This window comes from Dryobates pubescens, chromosome 18, assembly GCF_014839835.1.
Source record: "Dryobates pubescens isolate bDryPub1 chromosome 18, bDryPub1.pri, whole genome shotgun sequence".
Taxonomy (NCBI): Eukaryota; Metazoa; Chordata; class Aves; order Piciformes; family Picidae; genus Dryobates; species Dryobates pubescens.
Window position 1 is genome coordinate 20,017,006 of NC_071629.1, and position 17,873 is coordinate 20,034,878.

At 54.6% G+C, this 17,873-nt stretch overlaps 1 protein-coding gene across 1 annotated transcript in view; it reads right to left on the bottom strand.

Moving 5' to 3' along the window:
* Positions 1-3,712: 3,712 nt before the first annotated feature.
* The window catches only part of SLC9A6 (solute carrier family 9 member A6), a 39,371-nt gene continuing 25,210 nt past the window's right edge, over positions 3,713-17,873 (bottom strand). The window contains exons 9-16 of the mRNA XM_054169566.1: positions 17,770-17,858; positions 17,433-17,546; positions 14,063-14,174; positions 12,465-12,618; positions 10,471-10,501; positions 8,048-8,127; positions 6,855-6,960; positions 3,713-5,279 (exon numbers count right to left, since the gene is read on the bottom strand). Of these exons, the coding sequence (XP_054025541.1) occupies positions 5,001-5,279; positions 6,855-6,960; positions 8,048-8,127; positions 10,471-10,501; positions 12,465-12,618; positions 14,063-14,174; positions 17,433-17,546; positions 17,770-17,858 (965 nt within the window). The 3' untranslated portion in view covers positions 3,713-5,000. The remainder of the gene's footprint in view (positions 5,280-6,854; positions 6,961-8,047; positions 8,128-10,470; positions 10,502-12,464; positions 12,619-14,062; positions 14,175-17,432; positions 17,547-17,769; positions 17,859-17,873) is intronic.

Genomic DNA, 17,873 nt, shown 5'->3' on the forward strand with positions numbered 1-17,873 from the left:
ACATCAGGTCCACAGTCCTTTCAGAAAGCAGAACAGATGTCCCTTTGGTCACTGCTGAGTGGGAGAAAGGTGTGTTCACCAAGCTTTCAGAGGCTGTCCTCCTGCAGCCATGCAGAGCTACCAAGAATGGGTTTCTATACCAAGGGCAAGGTGAAGGTTGGCCTTTGCGAATCAAAGCTCTCCAGAAGCAGATCCCTGATGTTTCCAAGGTGCCCTCTGCATTGGAGGACTGTAAAGCATGTGAACAACAAACCTCTTCAGCTGCTCCAACAGCACACAGCACCAAAACTCCAGGTGCAGCCAGCAGAGATGGAGGGCAGGATCACCTCCAGAGGATGGCAGCTGCCACCAGCCCAACTGCAACTGCCACAAAACCACAGGACATACAAGCCCCTGAAAGCTCAGCAGCCTTGACTCTGAACACCCCCTAGGGATGCCACTCATGCAGGTCCACCCCACAGAATCACAGAATGTCAGGGGTTGGAAAGGACCTCCAGAGATCATCCAGTCCAACCCCCCTGCCAGAGCAGGATCATCTAGGGCAGGTCACACAGGAACACATCCAGACAGCTTTTGGAAGTCTCCAGAGAAGGAGACTCCACAACCCCTCTGGGCAGCCTGTTCCAGGGCTCCATCTCCCTCCCCATAAAGAAGTTTCTCCTCATGTTGAGGTGGAACCTCCTGTGTTCCAGCTTGTACCCACTGTTCCTTATCCTATCACTGGGCACCACCAAAGAGAGCCTGGCACCTTCATCCTGACACCCACCCCTCAGATATTGATAGACATTGATTAGATCCCCTCTCAGCCTTTTTCTCTCGACTCAAGAGCCCCAGGGCTCTCAGTCTTTCTACACAGGAGAGATGTTCAAGTCCCCCAGTCATCCTTGCAGCTCTTTGCTGGACTCCCTCCAGTCGATCCCTTTCTCCCTTGCAGGACATGTGGCAGTCAGCACTGCTGCCCCAGCTGGGTTTTGCTGGTCATGGAGGAGCCCAGGAGGTACAGCAGCAGCAGCTTTTAGTTGACATCCACGTCTCCTGTGCCAGATCCTCCCAGGGCCAGGTCATGTCTCAGGAGCTGGGGTGAAGGCAGGAGTGTGCACCCCAGCCTGGCTGCCCTCCACCCACCAAGCTGAACATCTGTTGCCTTTACCCCCTGGAACAAAGTGGTCTGAGAAGGTCAAGCAGCAGGGTGTCACTTTGCTACAGATTTATTTCTGTGTGAATGAACGAAAACGGTGCACACAGGAATTCCAGAGGGGAAACAGGAGGAGAAGAAGAAGAAATCTTTTGACAGGCCCAGAATCCTTCTTTCACAGTACAATGCAACAGTAAAGGATTTAGCCAGTGTAAACAGAAGGTCCAACAGTGATCTTCAGCTATCACAGATCAGCTGCACAAACACCACAACTACAGAGTTAATGCCATTACCACACAAATTGACAGTACCAGGACAAATCAGAGCTTTAACCTAACGAGGCTTTTTCATGTGCAAAACCCATGGAAATTCAATTTACAGGAGAAGGGCACCTTCTCTGCATCATGGTGGGAGCTGTGAACTGCCTCCTTGGGGCTCTCTTACCTATTTGGCAGAAGGTCTCAGGGTACCTAGCCTTCCCTCCATCTGCAGCATGTGAGCCAACGGGGCTCTGCACCCGAAACCCAGGCACCCCTGTGCTCTTCTGCTACAGCAGGATGGAGGAAATAATCAACTGAGAAGGAATCTGAGCCATTTGTTAAATCACTCCTGAACTTCATTCATTCATTCATCCCCCCCCAAGATTATTCCAAGCAGCCCTGGTTATGTTCTGGATCGATCACAAAAGGTGACAGGTAACCTATAAAAATCAACGTTGGTTAACTCGGCTTTTATTTCTTTAGTGTACTGAGCTGTCACTGGCCTCAACAGCTGAGGCTCATGGCAATGTGCTGGCAAGCTTAAAGAGAGTGGAGAAATCATCCTAGGCCAAAGAGTCAGAGAAAGAGAGGAATGCCACCAAGGCTGGGGTAAAACCTCAGGCCGCGGGCATCTCCCAGCGCTCAGCTGCTGACCTGCGCCACAGCTGGGAGGGAACCCTGCGCCCAGGGCCTGCTGATGGGACCTTGGGCTGGCAGGGGGGAGCAGAGCCAACGCTGCACCTCCAGCTGCACCAACGCCAGCTTTGTAAACTGAATTCATAGATCAGACAGGAAAAAGAACCCAAGAGGCAGGCAGTTGCCATACCTCTTCCAGAAGGCAAAACAAAACCCAGGATGTCGAAGTGATGCAGTAAAGCTAAAGTCAACAGGTACCTAAGTTGGGGGGGGGGAAGGGTTTACCTTGCTTGGGGGGGTGTTTTGGTTGCTTTTTTGTGGTGTTTTTTTTTCTTTTGACACATGAAGTTAAGTTACAGACATCATATAAAATGCACACTTTATGGGATTCCTGCATAGCAGGAAACAAAGAAGCTAATGCTAATCCAACAGCTACACGCACAGCAAGACTGCCACTTACCGGTGCAAGGAAGATGCCCTGCCCGAATTAAAACAGAGCCTGACCCCCTCCCTCCACTTCCAGAGGAGTCCTATGGCAACACTTAAGACATTTTGTTCAGAAAGGAAACAAAACCAAAACCAAACCAAAATCAAACCACAAACAACCCAAACGTTTCCTCGGGGATAAACATGCCCAAAGCATTAAGTGTCACGACTGGTAAATTTAAGGCAACAGTTACTTTAGACCTGAGAAAATGAAACAACAACAAAGAAGTGTGAATTTCTTTTCTCAAATGTACACATGTCCTTGAAATTTCCCTATTGGGTGGTTGGTTTGTTTTTTCCTGGCTCCTTCCAGCTCTCCAGTGGTGCTGAGGAGAACAGCCACGGGGATGCTGCTCCGAGGTCTCAAGGGTTGGATGCTGAGAGAGGCAGAGTCGTTTGCAAGGGAAGTTAACAGCAGCTGGGAGTGCCTGGCCTCACCCAGCTTTTCCCACCCCCCATTTATGCTCTTTTCCAACACCTCTGCCTCAGCCCTCTAGGAGAGGGTTAACCCCCTCCCAGGACAAGCCTGTAGTGCACCAGTAACCCTGAAAGGTTTGGATAGCAAAACTGCAGCTAAACCAGACAACTGAGCTACAAACAGTAAATTCCTGGGATTTCCTCCCCCCCCTCTTCAGGCCCAAACCCACAAACCCAGAAGGTTAACAGTTTCACTGCACCTTTAACCATTCCTGTAACTACAGAGCAAATCCTTTCAGACTATAAGTAGGGGGGGGGGGGGAACCTGCTAATTGTTCTGTGCTCTTCCTTGGTCTGTGCTCCCCTCCTTGCCACGGGGATGCTGCTCCGAGGTCTCAAGGGTTGGATGCTGAGAGAGGCAGAGTCGTTTGCAAGGGAAGTTAACAGCAGCTGGGAGTGCCTGGCCTCACCCAGCTTTTCCCACCCCCCATTTATTCTCTTTCCAACACCTCTGCCTCAGCCCTCTAGGAGAGGGTTAACCCCCTCCCAGGACAAGCCTGTAGTGCACCAGTAACCCTGAAAGGTTTGGATAGCAAAACTGCAGCTAAACCAGACAACAGAGCTACAAACAGTAAATTCCTGGGATTCCCTCCCCTCCTTTTCAGGCCCAAACCCACAAACCCAGAAGGTTAACAATTTCACTGCACCTTTAACCATTCCTGTAACTACAGAGCAAATCCTTTCAGACTAGAAGGGGGGAAAAAAAAAACCCTGCTAATTGTTCTGTGCTCTTCCTTGGAAAATGAGGGAAAAAGAGGAAGAAAATCGACACTAAAATAACACAAAAGAAAAGAACATCAAATAAAATGAAACCAGCAACTTGCAAACGTTTCTCCTTAAATGGGAAGAGGGATGAGAGAAGGGTGGGGGTTTGACACACACAGCATGCTAAGGAGCTATTAAACAAAAGTGCAATGACTTTCTGACTGTACAGGAGGAGGGATGGACGGACAGACAACTCCCCCTTAAGTCCCTCCCCAACCCAGATGGCTCAATCCCTCTGGAGAGGTCCGTGTCCAGCTGTAAAGCTTTGTGTTGGAGGTTGGCTGGGCTCCACAGCCCCACAGTCAGCTGGGGCAGCAGTGCCTGTGACCACAGGAGAGGAGACTGGCTCACGCCGGGCCGCAGGCGCTCCCCGAAGCTGGAGTTTCAGTTGCCAAGCTGAGGGTTTGATGGCTGCTTCTGGAAAAGCTGGCATGATGGACTCGACCCTAAAAACCTGTGCATACCTGCTGTAGTCGCTGTGGGATCTCACCTCCTTCTCCTGAACGTGACTCCAGATACAAACCATCCCCTTGCTCCAGCTCCCATCCCAGCGGCCAGGCAGCCGCAGTCCTGGCTCGCAGCTTTGGCCGGTGCCTGCCGTCAGCCAGGCTGGGGCAGGAGGCTCACTGAAAAGCAGAAAGTCTCCAGCTCCTGGCTCAGCTTCCCACAGAAGTCAAGGAGTTGATCACTGTCCACTGCCCTGTGAAGAGGCTCCGGCAGGCAGATCTCTTGCTGCCAATTCAAACGTGGCTATCCAAAAAGCAAAGGAAAGAACAAAACCAAAGCAAGGGCACAAAGCCTCACCCGGCCAGGAAGCGATTCCCACCGCTCCTACCCTCCTCTCCCAGGCTCCAGGGGCGATCAGAGCAATCATCTCCTTTGCTTAAGCCTGCTGGGAACTCCACCCTCCAGCAAATCACACGTTTCAAAGAGAAGCTCACCGTGTGCAAAAGACTCTTTAGGCTAAAAACAGTTCCACCCTAACACAGTGCAGTCCACAACGGTTTGGTAACGGGGGCGGGGGGGGGGGCAAAAAAAAATACCAACCCACTTTGCAGCTTGTTCTGTTACAAGTGCCTGGCAGAGAATATTGAGCTTCTTCTGACACCATATAAATAATAATCGATACAGCTTTTAGACATTTGTGGGGGGGCGACATGCAGTAAAGACTTTTAGGTAGCACATACTTCTGGATCATAGATGCAAATACCGAGCGTCGAGAGTCAAAGCCGGCAGTGCCCTTAGGCGGGGCCGTGCCTGGCGTTGTCCAGGATGCTGGAGGGCGGCTCCGAATCGTCCATGGGCAGGACCAGGCGTGTCCCCCGGATTACGAGTTCGTGGTCCCCGAACGCCAGCTCCCGGTCCAGGGCGTCCTCGGAGGTGCTGTTCCCCGCCAGGCGCCGCGAGGGGCCGCCCGGCACCGCCGAGTCGGTGCCGCCGGTGGAGTCCCCGTAGGTCAGGCTGATGTCTCCGTCGTTCAGAATGAGGTCGGAGTCGTCGTCCTTCAGCTGCTCCTGGTTCTGGGCAACGGGCGGGAGGAAAGCGCCGGGCGCTAGGTTAAGCCCAGCCCAGGAGGGGGTGGGCTGGAAAGAACCCAGCCTCGGATGGGCAGAGAGCTGGCCCCGTCCCGGAGCAAAGGGGTTCGCAGCTCAAAGTCTGTTCCACTCCCACTCCCTCTCCATGACCCTAATTAAGGGGAAATCATTTCCTGCCTGCCTCTCTTCTCCTGCCCCTCGGCTTGCCAATATCCTCCTGCTGCTGCTAACCACATGGCTGGGCCTGGGCCACATACTTCCAGACCCCTAAGGGGACTGCATCTAAAGAGAATCCATCTTGCATCCAGAGAATCCTTTGCCAGCTGCATCTGGTTTTGCATACATTTTTATTTACCCTTTTTCCTTATACCTTTGTAACCTTCCTTCTCCTCAAATGCCTCTTCTATTTTGCCAAACTTACCTTGTTACTTCCAAATCACTTCAAGGCTGTTCTTTCATTTAGAAGCATAGAATCAATAAGGTTGGAAAAGACCTCAGGGATCATCAAGTCCAACCTGTCACCCAACACCTCATGACTAAGCCATGGCACCAAGTGCCACATCCAATCCCCTCTTGAACACCTCCAGGGATGGGGACTCCACCACCTCCCTGGGCAGCACATCCCAATGGCTAACAGCTCTCTCTGGGAAGAACTTTCTCCTCACCTCCAGCCTAAACCTCCCCTGGCACAGCTTGAGACTGTGTCCTCTTGTTCTGGTGCTGGTTGCCTGGGAGAAGAGACCAACCCCCACCTGGCTACAACCTCCCTTCAGGGAGTTGGAGAGAGCAAGAAGGTCTCCCCTGAGCCTCCTCTTCTGCAGGCTAAGCAACCCCAGCTCCCTCAGCCTCTCCTCACAGGGCTGTGCTCCAGACCCCTCCCCAGCTTTGTTGCCCTTCTCTGGACATTCAAGTCTCTCAATGTCCTTCTTAAACTGAGGGGCCCAGAACTGGACACAGGACTCAAGGTGTGGCCTAACCAGTGCTGAGCACAGGGCACAATGACTTCCCTGCTCCTGCTGGCCACACTATTCCTGATCCAGGCCAGGATGCCATTGGCCTTCTTGGCCCCCTGGGCACACTGCTGGCTCATGTTCAGCTGCTGTCAACCAGTACCCCCAGGTCACTCTCTGCCTGGCTGCTCTCCAGCCACTCTGTCCCCAGCCTGTAGCACTGCATGGGGGTGCTGCAAGCAAAGACAAAATGCCCCTTTCTAGCAAGCTGCCCTCTCTCTTCTCCTCCTGCCCAAGTTTGCTTTCCCTACCAGGAAAAGGGGAGAGGGGAGGCAACCTAAACCTGTTCCACTTTGGGGTCTGGGAAAAGCTTACATCACAGCACTCCATTAGCCACTCCCTGAGGAGCTCCAGGGAGGCTGTGGAGTCTTCCTTCTCTGGAGAGATTCCAAACCCACCTGGACATGTTCCTGTGCAACCCGCTCCGGGTGGCCCTGCCTTAGAAGGGGGGGTTGGCCTAGAGGTCCCTTCCAACCCCACCCACGCTGTGATTGTGTAAACACTTCAAACTGCACCAACACCATGACAGAAAGGACCCTGATGGACTCACTTCATACGCCTGTGGACTCGTCAGGCACCGGGCAATAGGTCCACAGCACCCCGGGAGGGTGGTCGTCAGAGGAGGACCACTGTGTGTCAACAGAGGCTTTAGATAGCTGCAGGGAGGGTTAAGGAAGAAAGGGGAACAGGGTGATGCTGGTCAGACAAGGGGTGGGATGCAGAGGCAGCAGCTGAGGGACTCAGTGTCTTGAGGAAATCACAGAGAGGAAAGAAACACAAATCCCTGGAAGCACAAAACTTACAGGGATGAGCAAGGCATGAATGGAACCAAGCAGTGGGAAATGAGTGAACCAGGACACAGGCCCAGTAAGAAAAGGCTTAGTAGCATCACTTGTCCCATCATCCTCCACTGACTCAGGGCCAAGCACTTGCAAGGGAAGAGAGGCATGCATCTAGCAAGAGGGCTTCAAATGACAAGACCCCCTGCCCTCCCTTCCCTCCCTGCCCACCCACCACCAGAATCAAGGGACTCCTGGGCTTCCCACCACCAGAATCAAGGAACCCCTGGGCTTCCCACCACCAGAATCAAGGGACCCCTGGGCTTCCCACCACCAGAATCAAGGGACCCCTGGGCTTCCCACCACCAGAATCAAGGGACTCCTGGGCTTCCCACCACCAGAATCAAGGGACCCCTGGGCTTCCCACCACCAGAATCAAGGGACCCCTGGGCTTCCCACCACCAGAATCAAGGGACCCCTGGGCTTCCCACCACCAGAATCAAGGGACCCCTGGGCTTCCCACCACCAGAATCAAGGGACCCCTGGGCTTCCCACCACCAGAATCAAGGGACCACTGGGCTTCCCACCACCAGAATCAAGGGACCCCTGGGCTTCCCACCACCAGAATCAAGGAACCCCTGGGCTTCCCACCACCAGAATCAAGGGACCCCTGGGCTTCCCACCACCAGAATCAAGGGGCCCCTGGGCTTCCCACCACCAGAATCAAGGGACCCCTGGGCTTCCCACCACCAGAATCAAGGAAGCCCTGGGCTTCCAGCCTCACAGAACCCAGCTTTGAGCTGAGCTACTGCTGCATTCCCAGCTCACAGCAGGTGAAAATGGCAATTTCCTATAGCCACAGACATGAAGAGGTGCAAATGCAAACTCAGCAGTGTGACTGGAAAGCAAACTGGGTCAGTGGAGCTGCAGGCAGGCAGTGGCACCAGCTGCCACTCAAGGATACTTGTGATCAAAGTTGTACCACATGCGGAAGAGCCAGGCGCTTTCTGCCTTCGTGCTCCTCCTCTCGCTCTCAGGGACACCCTGGGGGAGAGGAACACATTGAACAGCAGCACAGCAACCTGCCACAACCTGGACTGGGGCAGCACAGCAACCTGCCACAGCCTGGATTGGGGCAGCACAGCAACCTGGACTGGGGCTGCAGAGCAACCTGGATTGGGGCAGCACAGCAACCTGCCACAGCCTGGATTGGGGCAGCACAGCAACCTGGGCTAGGGCAGCACAGCAACCTGCCACAGCCTGGATTGGGGCAGCACAGCAACCTGGGCTAGGGCAGCACAGCAACCTGCCACAGCCTGGATTGGGGCAGCAGAGCAACCTGGGCTAGGGCAGCACAGCAACCTGCCACAGCCTGGATTGGGGCAGCACAGCAACCTGGGCTAGGGCAGCACAGCAACCTGCCACAGCCTGGATTGGGGCACCACAGCAACCTGGACTGGGGCTGCAGAGCAACCTGGATTGGGGCTGCAGAGCAACCTGGATTGGGGCTGCAGAGCAACCTACCACAACCTGGATTGGGGCAGCACAGCAACCTGGGCTAGGGCAGCACAGCAACCTGCCACAACCTGGATTGGGGCAGCACAGCAACCTGCCACAGCCTGGATTGGGGCAGCACAGCAACCTGGGCTAGGGCAGCACAGCAACCTGCCACAACCTGGACTGGAGCAGCAGAGCAACCTGCCACAGCCTGGATTGGGGCAGCACAGCAACCTGGACTGGGGCAGCAGAGCAACCTGCCACAGCCTGGATTAGGGCTGCAGAGCAACCTGCCACAGCCTGCATTGGGGCACCACAGCAACCTGGACTGGGGCTGCAGAGCAACCTGGATTGGGGCTGCAGAGCAACCTGGATTGGGGCTGCAGAGCAACCTACCACAACCTGGATTGGGGCAGCACAGCAACCTGGGCTAGGGCAGCACAGCAACCTGCCACAACCTGGATTGGGGCAGCAGAGCAACCTGCCACAGCCTGGATTGGGGCAGCACAGCAACCTGGGCTAGGGCAGCACAGCAACCTGCCACAACCTGGACTGGAGCAGCAGAGCAACCTGCCACAGCCTGGATTGGGGCAGCACAGCAACCTGGACTGGGGCAGCAGAGCAACCTGCCACAGCCTGGACTGGGGCAGCAGAGCAACCTGCCACAGCCTGGATTAGGGCTGCAGAGCAACCTGCCACAGCCTGCATTGGGGCAGCACAGCAACCTGGACTGGGGCTGCAGAGCAACCTGCCACAGCCTGGACTGGGGCAGCAGAGCAACCTGCCACAGCCTGGATTAGGGCATGGAGCCCCCATGGGGCAGCAGGTTATCTCCAGGGGACATTAGGACACACACCTTCCCTCTGCCCCTCCAGAAGTTTCTGGATTGCAGCAAGCACAAGGACACCCACACCATGAGAAGCTGAAGGTGCTTCCAGCACCACACTCTGCCTCTAGCAGCATACAACAGCCTTATGGAGGTGGTACCAAAGCACAGCTTGATTGCTTCTCTGCCATAAGCTTCCAGGTTTAAAGTGCCTCAGGGCCTGCTGCTGCATCCAGACATCACATTTAACAGTGACTGACAGGTCCAACCTCCATCAGAGCTCACCTGAGCTTTCTGTTTGCCACTGATCAGGTGTTGTGGGGACTCCTGTCTTCTTTTAAATTGGGAGAGGAAAATGTGACTGCTTGGAGGTGACTGTGAACACAATCACACATTTGGCTTTCCTATTTATGGCTCTGGGTTGCCTTGAGCATATGAGGCTTTCTCTCCAGGAGGTGAACAGCCCAATAAATGGCTCTGAATGAAATGAGGCTCCAAAGTGCAGACCCCACACTGCAATCAAGTGGAGCCACAGCACGACTGGGCTGCAGAAGCATGAGTGAGGCAGCCTGGGGCTACTGGGCAGGAAAACTCCTGATGCTGCAGGGCTTCAGCATTTATCTCAGCATGGGCAATGGTGCATGGGCTGCTAAATAACTACCCATAGGGGGGAAGGAGAGGTTGAGGGCAGCCGTGGGTTAAAAGAGGATGGAGGATGCCACCTAAAATGGGGCAGTAAATGGCAGATCTGTGCTGCCCTGGGCACTGGGACGGGGCAGAAAGCCTCCAGGTCATGCCCATTCTGGTATTTATGTCAGGCTCTGCAAGGGACAGGCTGAAGCTGCTGCAGCAGCAACGTGGGCTGACTCAACAGCCCAGAGCTGCCTCTTCCCCAGGGAACAAAAGCGAGGCTCACTGTGACCACAGAGGGCAGAGAGAAGCCACGACTCCCACTGACTGCAAAGGCTTTCACCAGGGCAGATGAAAAGCCTCCCACAGCTGGCAGGGAGCAGAGCACAGAGAGGCATTCAGAGGGTCACCGTGCCAGCAAGCACAGCACTCACCACGTTCTCCTGATCTGCATCCACACCCACCCTGCAGAGGAGAAAACAAGCAGAGGGTTAGCACAGCCAGCTACACCCCATGGCCCACGTGGGGGGCACCTGCTCCCCCTCCTGCTTCTAAAAACTAACAGAAAGCTGTCCAGGTTGGCAGACACCTCTGAGATCAGCAACTGCTCACCCAGAGCTCACAATGCCACCGCTGCTGCTGAGCCGCTGCCTCTGCACCACATCCCTCAGCACCACATCCCTCCCTTTTTCAAATCACAGGAGCACAGATCACAGGGTGTTAGGGGGTGGAAAGGATCCCTGGAGATCATCAAGTCCAACCCCCCTGCCAGAGCAGGACCATAGCATCCAGCACAGGTCACACAGGAACACATCCAGGCAGGGATGGAAAGTCTCCAGAGGAGACTCCACAACCTCTCTGGGCAGCCTGTTCCAGGGCTCTGTGATCCTTTTACAGCAAAGAAGTTGTTCCTCGTGTTGAAGTGGAACCTCCTGTGCTGTAGTTTCTATCCATTGCCCCTTGTCCTGTCACAGGGTGCAAGTGAGCAGAGCCTGTCCCCTCCCTCCTGACCCCCAGCCCTCAGATATTGAGAGACATTTATTAGATCCCCTCTCAGTCTTCTCCAGACTGAACAGCCCCAGGGCTCTCAGCCTCTCCTCACAGGGCAGTGCTCCAGTCCCTTCACCATCCTTGGAGCCCTCCCTTGGACTCTCTCCAGCAGATCCCTGTCCCTCCTGAACTGGGGAGCCCAGAACTGGATGCAATATTCCAGGTGTGGCCTCACCAGGGCAGAGTAGAAGGGGAGGAGAACCTCCCTGGCTCTGCTGGCCACACTCCTCTGAATGCACCTCAGGACCCCATTGGCCTTCTTGGCCCCCAGGGCACGTTCCTATCCCATGCAGAACTTGTTGTCCACCAGCACTCCCAGGTCCTTCTCCACAGGGCTGCTCTGTAGCAGATCACCTCCTAACCTGTACTGGAGCAGCTTATTCTTCCTTCCCAGGTGCAGAGCTCTGCACTTATCCTCATTGAACCTCATTAGGTTCCTCTCTGCCCAGCTCTCAGTCCGTCCAAGTCTCCCTGAACGGCTGCACAGCCTTCAGGCATCTCAGCCAAGCCTCCCAGTTTGGTAGCATCAGCAAACTCACTGAGCAGACTCTGTCTGTGACCTCATCAATGTTATTGATGAAGATGTTGAACAGGACTGGACCCAGCACTGATCCCTGGGGCCTCCACTGGTTGCAGCTCTCCAGCTGGATTCAGCATCATCTATCACCACTCTTTGCACTCTATTGTGTAACCAGCTCCTAATCCACAGAATCACAGAACTGTCAGGGCTGGAAGGGACCTCAAGGATCAGCCAGTTCCAACCCCCCTGCCATGGCCAGGGACACCTCACACTGCAGCAGGTTGCTCACAGCCACATCCAGCCTGGCTGCAAACACCTCCAGGCAGGAGGCTTCCACCACCTCCCTGGGCAACCTGTGCCAGGCTCTCACCACCCTCCTGGGGAACAACTTCTTCCTAACATCCAATCTCAATCTACCCATTTCTAGTTTTGCTTCATCCCCCCCAGTCCTATCCCTCCCTGACACCCTCAAAAGTCCCTCCCCAGCTTTCTTGGAGCCCCCTTCAGATCCTGGAAGGCCACAAGAAGGTCTCCTGGGAGCCTTCTCCAGCCTGCACAACCCCAACTCTCTGTGTGTCCTCAGAGCAGAGCAGCTCCAGCCCTCTGCTCCTCCTCATGGCCCTTCTCTGGACACCTTCCAGCACCTCCAGATCCTTCCTGTGCTGGGGGCTCCAGAACTGGCCCCAGAGCTCCAGCTGTGGTCTCACTGGAGCAGAGCAGAGGGGCAGAATGCCCTCCCTGGCCCTGCTGGCCGTGCTGCCCTCGGTGCCATCTCGCTGCTCTCTAAGCCACGCTTCCCCAGGGGCGGCGACTGCCGGGCCGGGCGCAGGCCGCAGGCCGCGGGCGGGCAGCACTCACCGGACGTTCAGGCAGGACAGCATGGCCGTGGTGCCCCCGCCGAACACCCACACCGTGAAGAAGACGATGAGCAGGGTGGTGCTGAACATCATCTGCCGGGCGTAGGTGGCCGTGTCGCGGATGGCCAAGGCGAAGGCCATGGCTCCTCGCAGCCCTGCCGGGGAGCCCAGGGGGCAGAGTCATTCCAGTTGGAGCACCTCGCGTCCTCCAGCCCAGCACCACCGTGGCCACTAAACCCTGTCCCCCAGGGCCATGGCCACAGGGCTCCTGAACACCTCCAGGGGTGGCGACTCCACCACCTCCCTGGGCAGCCTGTGCCAGTCCCTGACCACTCCTGCAGCAAAGGCATTTTTCCTCATCTCCAACCCAACCCTCCCCTGGCACAAGTTCAGCCCATTTCCTCCTGCTTTATCACCTCCAAGCCCCACCTCACTGCAGCCTCCTCGCAGGGAGCTGCCTCACCACTCTCTCAGCAAAGGCATTTTTCCAATCTAAAGCTCCCCTGGTGCACCTTGAGGCCATTTCCTCTCATTCTATCACTTTTTACCTGGGAGAAGAGACCAAGCCCCACCTCATTCCAGCCTCCTTTCAGGGAGCTGCCTCACCACTCTCTCAGCAAAGGCATTTTTCCAATCTAAAGCTCCCCTGGTGCACTTTGAGGCCATTTCCTCTCATTCTATCACTTTTTACCTGGGAGAAGAGACCAAGCCCCACCTCATTCCAGCCTCCTTTCAGGGAGCTGTAAAGAGCAATGAGGTTTCCTCTCAGCCTCCCCAGGTCCCTCAGCTGCTCCTGCCCAGCCCTGGTCTCCAGACTCTTCCCCAGCTTCGTTGCCCTTCTCTGCTCCAGCTTCTCAATGTCCTTCTTGGAGTGAGGGCCCCAAACAGAACCCAGGACTCAAGGTGTGACCTACCAGTGCTGAGTCCAGGGGGATAATCACTGCCTTGCTCCTGCTGGCCACACTATTGCTGATCCAGGCCAAGATGCTGTTGCCCTCTTGGCCACTGGGCACACCCTGGCTCATGTTCACCCAGCTGCTAACCAGCACCCCCAGGTCTTTCTCTGCTGGGCAGTTTCCAGCCACTGCCCCAATCCTGGAGCATTCATGGGCTTGTTGTGACCCCAACACAAGGCTCCACACTTGGCCTTGTTGAATCTCATACAGCTGAGCAGCTGTGTTAGCCCATGGCACAAGCAGCCATCCCCACTGCAGGCTTTACCCAGGGTTTACCTCACACTCCCCTATGTGTGGTCCTGTCTCTCTGACAGGACATCCACCACTGGAGGAGACCACAGTGCTTTAACAGGGATGATTCAACAGCAAAATGCTGTCAAAGTTGAGGCTACCACTGCTCCTTCCCAGCCCAGAAAGGCAAACCCTCCTCCTGCCCCACACCACACACTCAGGCACAGCGCAGGGGGAGCTCACTCCTACACCTCAAAGCCAAGGCATCCACACCAGTGAGCCTTAGGGAGCTTTTTCCCTTCCCAGCCTCTTCTCCAGGCACTGCCAGGCAGAGGTTTAGAGGTGTACACCTCCAGGTGCTCAGGGGCCAGGAAGCGCAGGTGGGGCCAGGGGGCCGGCGGCGGTAACGTACCGGCAAACATCATCATGTGCTGCAAGTTTGTTCCAATCTTATTTCTTCTCCCCAGATTCAGTAAAAATGAGAGTGGGTAAATATTGGCAGCTCTTCCTAGGAAGATAGCAAGCTGTATTTGCACTTGTTAAGGAAGTTGCTCTTCCTCTCTGTAGAACCAGACCATCAGGAAGGTTGGAAAAGGCCTCTGAGATCATCCAGTCCAATCCTCAACTCAGCACCACCATGCTCACTAAACCATGTCCCCAAGTGCCATGGCCACACATCCTTTGAACACCTCCAGTGGTGACTCCACCACCTCCCTGGGCAGCCTCTTCCAATGCCTGATCACTCCTCCAGCAAAGATGTTTTCCCTACTACCCAACCTAACCCTCCCCTGCCACGATTTCAGGCCATTTCCTCTTGTCCTATCACTTGATGATGAAGGAGATGAGACCAAGCCCCACCTCACTGCAACCTCCTGTCAGGGAGTTGTGGAAAGAAAGGAGGTCAGTCCCCTCACCCCCTCTTCTCCACAGTGAACAACCCCAGTTCACAGGCTCACAGGATGTTAGGGGTTGGAAGGGACCTCCAGAGAGATCCTCGAGTCCAACCCCCCCTGCCAGAGCAGGAGCATAGAATCCAGCACAGGTCACACAGGAACACATCCAGATGGGGCTGGAAAAGTCTCCAGAGGAGACTCCACAGCCTCTCTGGGCAGCCTGCTCCAGGGCTCTGTGATCCTTACAGTAAAGAAGTTCTTCCTCATGTTGAGGTGGAACCTCCTGTGCTGGAGTTCACATCCACTGCCCCTTGTCCTATCACAGGGCACAAGTGAGCGGAGCCTGTCCCTGTCCTCCCTGTCCCTTCCTTGCCTGACACCCAGCCCTCAGGTATTTATAGCTATTGATCAGATCCCCTCTCAGTCTTCTCCTCTCCAGACTAAAATGGATTTCATAGTCATTTTGGGATAAAAAGCCTCTTTTAAAGTTTGCATTGGAGGACCCAAAGCCACTCCTCGTAAGACTTCTCCCCTAGACCTTCACCACCTTTGTTTCTCCCACTGCATCCCACCCCTGCACAGAGCCAACTTCTGCTGCCTGCTGGAAAGGCTGAGGAGCCTCAGGAAGGCTGGTCCTCTAGATGCAAAGACACTAACCCAGCTCTGAGTGCTGCCCCACTGAAGCAGAGCACACAGTGCAATTCAGGAGTAGCACACATTAACAGGGGAGGGGGGCACGTGAGATGAGGGAGAAGAGAGGAGAACCACCACTTCCCACTGCATGCTCTCCCCTACTGGGTCCATTCTCCACCACAAGGAATACTTGCCCTCTGTGAAGCTCAAGCTTATCCCAGCTATCCCAACCCCTCTGACACTCCCCAGCACACCACACTCCACAGCTGGGCTGGGCAGCTTTAAGCCAAGTCCCACTCCCAAAGATTATTCAGCAAAATGAAAGCAGCAGCAGCAGAGAGGGGGACCAAAAATAAATGGAATACTTTCCCTGTTTGTATAGCCTGCAAGATCCAAGAACCACCAGCCCCTTCACACTGCTTTTATCTTTGAAGCTGGGGCTTTATAATACCAGCACCCAGATGGCAAAAATTATCTTGGAGCCACCATTCAGTGCAGCCCTGAATGATGATATGGGAAAGGCTTCCAGCTTTTATGTTGGTTGCTGAACACCCTGCATTTGCATAAGAGATGGATTTCATGATCTTTCTCTCTCTCTCTCTCCTGAATGAGCTATTTCATCAGTCAGTTTAGCCCCTTCTGACTCGAGAGGCACAGCACAAAATTGCCATCTAACCACCCAGATGACATTCCCCTGCACTTCCCTCCCTTCACCCCACTGCAGCCCTGCAGAACTCAGCAGGGAGATTCAGCAGCTCCTGCTGCAAACCCTGTGGCCCAGCAGGGCAAAGACAACAGTGTTTTATTTAGCAGAGAATCACTGAATTGCCAGGGTTGGAAGGGACCTCAAGGCTCAGCCAGTTCCAACCCCCCCTGCCATGGCCAGGGACACCTCACACTGCAGCAGGTTGCTCACAGCCACATCCAGCCTGGCATTAACCCCCAGGGATGAGGCTTCCACCACCTCCCTGGGCAACCTGTGCCAGTCTCTCACCACCCTCATGGGGAACAACTTCTTCCTAACATCCAATCTCAATCTCCCCATTTCTAGTTTTGCTCCATTCCCCCCAGTCCTATCACTCCCTGACACCCCAAGAGTCCCTCCCCAGGTTTATCAGCAGAAACCTGCTCCAGAACAAAGGGTAAAAATGATTCTGGACATCTGAACTGGCTCCCATGCTGTAGGAAGAAAATTCCTCCCAAATCCTTGTTTTCCTGGGACATACCAGTCCCAATAACCTGTATCCATTAGCATCAGCATGCAAAAGGGGAAATCTTTCTCATGACAGCATTCAGAGGCATCTACTGCAGCTCCAGTTGGGCTATTTGACCCCAAAAAAAATACCTCAAACCAGCTATTCTCAGGGTCTAACAAATGGAACAGCAGAGAAAAGAGGAAACAAAGAGCTACACCAAGCAGTTCCCATTTGTAAAGCCACTCCTGGTGCCACACTGCCACATGAGGAACAAGGCCTGGGGCTTCAGCACCACCTTCACATCAAACACCCAGTCTCTGCAGCAGCTGATTGGGATGTCCAGAAAAGGAGATGAGACAGGGAGAAGAAAAAAGAACAGAAGAGCTGGGAAAAGAACCTCCTTCATCCTCTTACAAGAAGGATCTGGAGGTGCTGGAAGGTGTCCAGGGAAGGGCCACGAGGAGGAGCAGAGGGCTGGAGCTGCTCTGCTATGAGGACAGACTGAGGGAGTTGGGGCTGTTCAGCCTGGAGAAGAGAAGGCTCCCAGGAGACCTTCTTGTGGCCTTCCAGTATCTGAAGGGGGCTCCAAGAAAGCTGGGGAGGGACTTTTGAGGGTGTCAGGGAGGGATAGGACTGGGGGGGATGGAACAAAACTAGAAGTGGGGAGATTGAGATTGGATGTTAGGAAGAAGTTGTTCCCCAGGAGGGTGGTGAGAGCCTGGCACAGGCTGCCCAGGGAGGTGGTGGAAGCCTCCTGCCTGGAGGTGTTTGCAGCCAGGCTGGCTGTGGCTGTGAGCAACCTGCTGTAGCGTGAGGTGTCCCTGCCCATGGCAGGGGGGTTGGAACTGGATGATTCCTGAGCTCCCTTCCCACCCTGGCAATTCTGTGATTCTATGATTCTTAATCCAAGCAGCAAAGGCAGCACTACACTGCAGCAATCCCCTTTGCAAGATAAAGCCAGGCTGACTGAAAACAGAAACCCCAAAGCCCAAGCCACACACTGGAGTGAAAACCACAAATGGGTGGGTTGCCCTCTTCTAAAAGGGGCTCCAAAGGATACAAAAGCCCCCACCACAAAGGTGGGATTAAAGACATGGTTCTGGAAGGTGAACAGTGCAAGTCCCATGTAGGAGAAGATGAAGTTTTCTGCCAAGAAATTCAGCAGCTCAAACAACTGAAAGAGAAACACAAATGACAAAAAAGCAAGTTAGACATAAGAGATTGAACAAGAAAAACATGTTAGCCCCTCCAGCACCCCTGCAAGACATGCTTCTGCAGAAGCAGCCCCAGTAAAATCCAGCTGTAGAGAGGCAGAGGCACTTCATTCTGGCTAGAGGGAAGGGAAAAGCACTGAACTGGAAACTCAGAGAGGCTGAAGAGGGCTGAGGAGCTCTCACCTGTTTAGTTCTGTGTTGGGACTCTGTAGATAAGTTGTTGTAGGTGTAATGGGCCTGTGTGATCCCACAGAAGAGTACAGCCACCACACCTGGGGAGCAGAGCA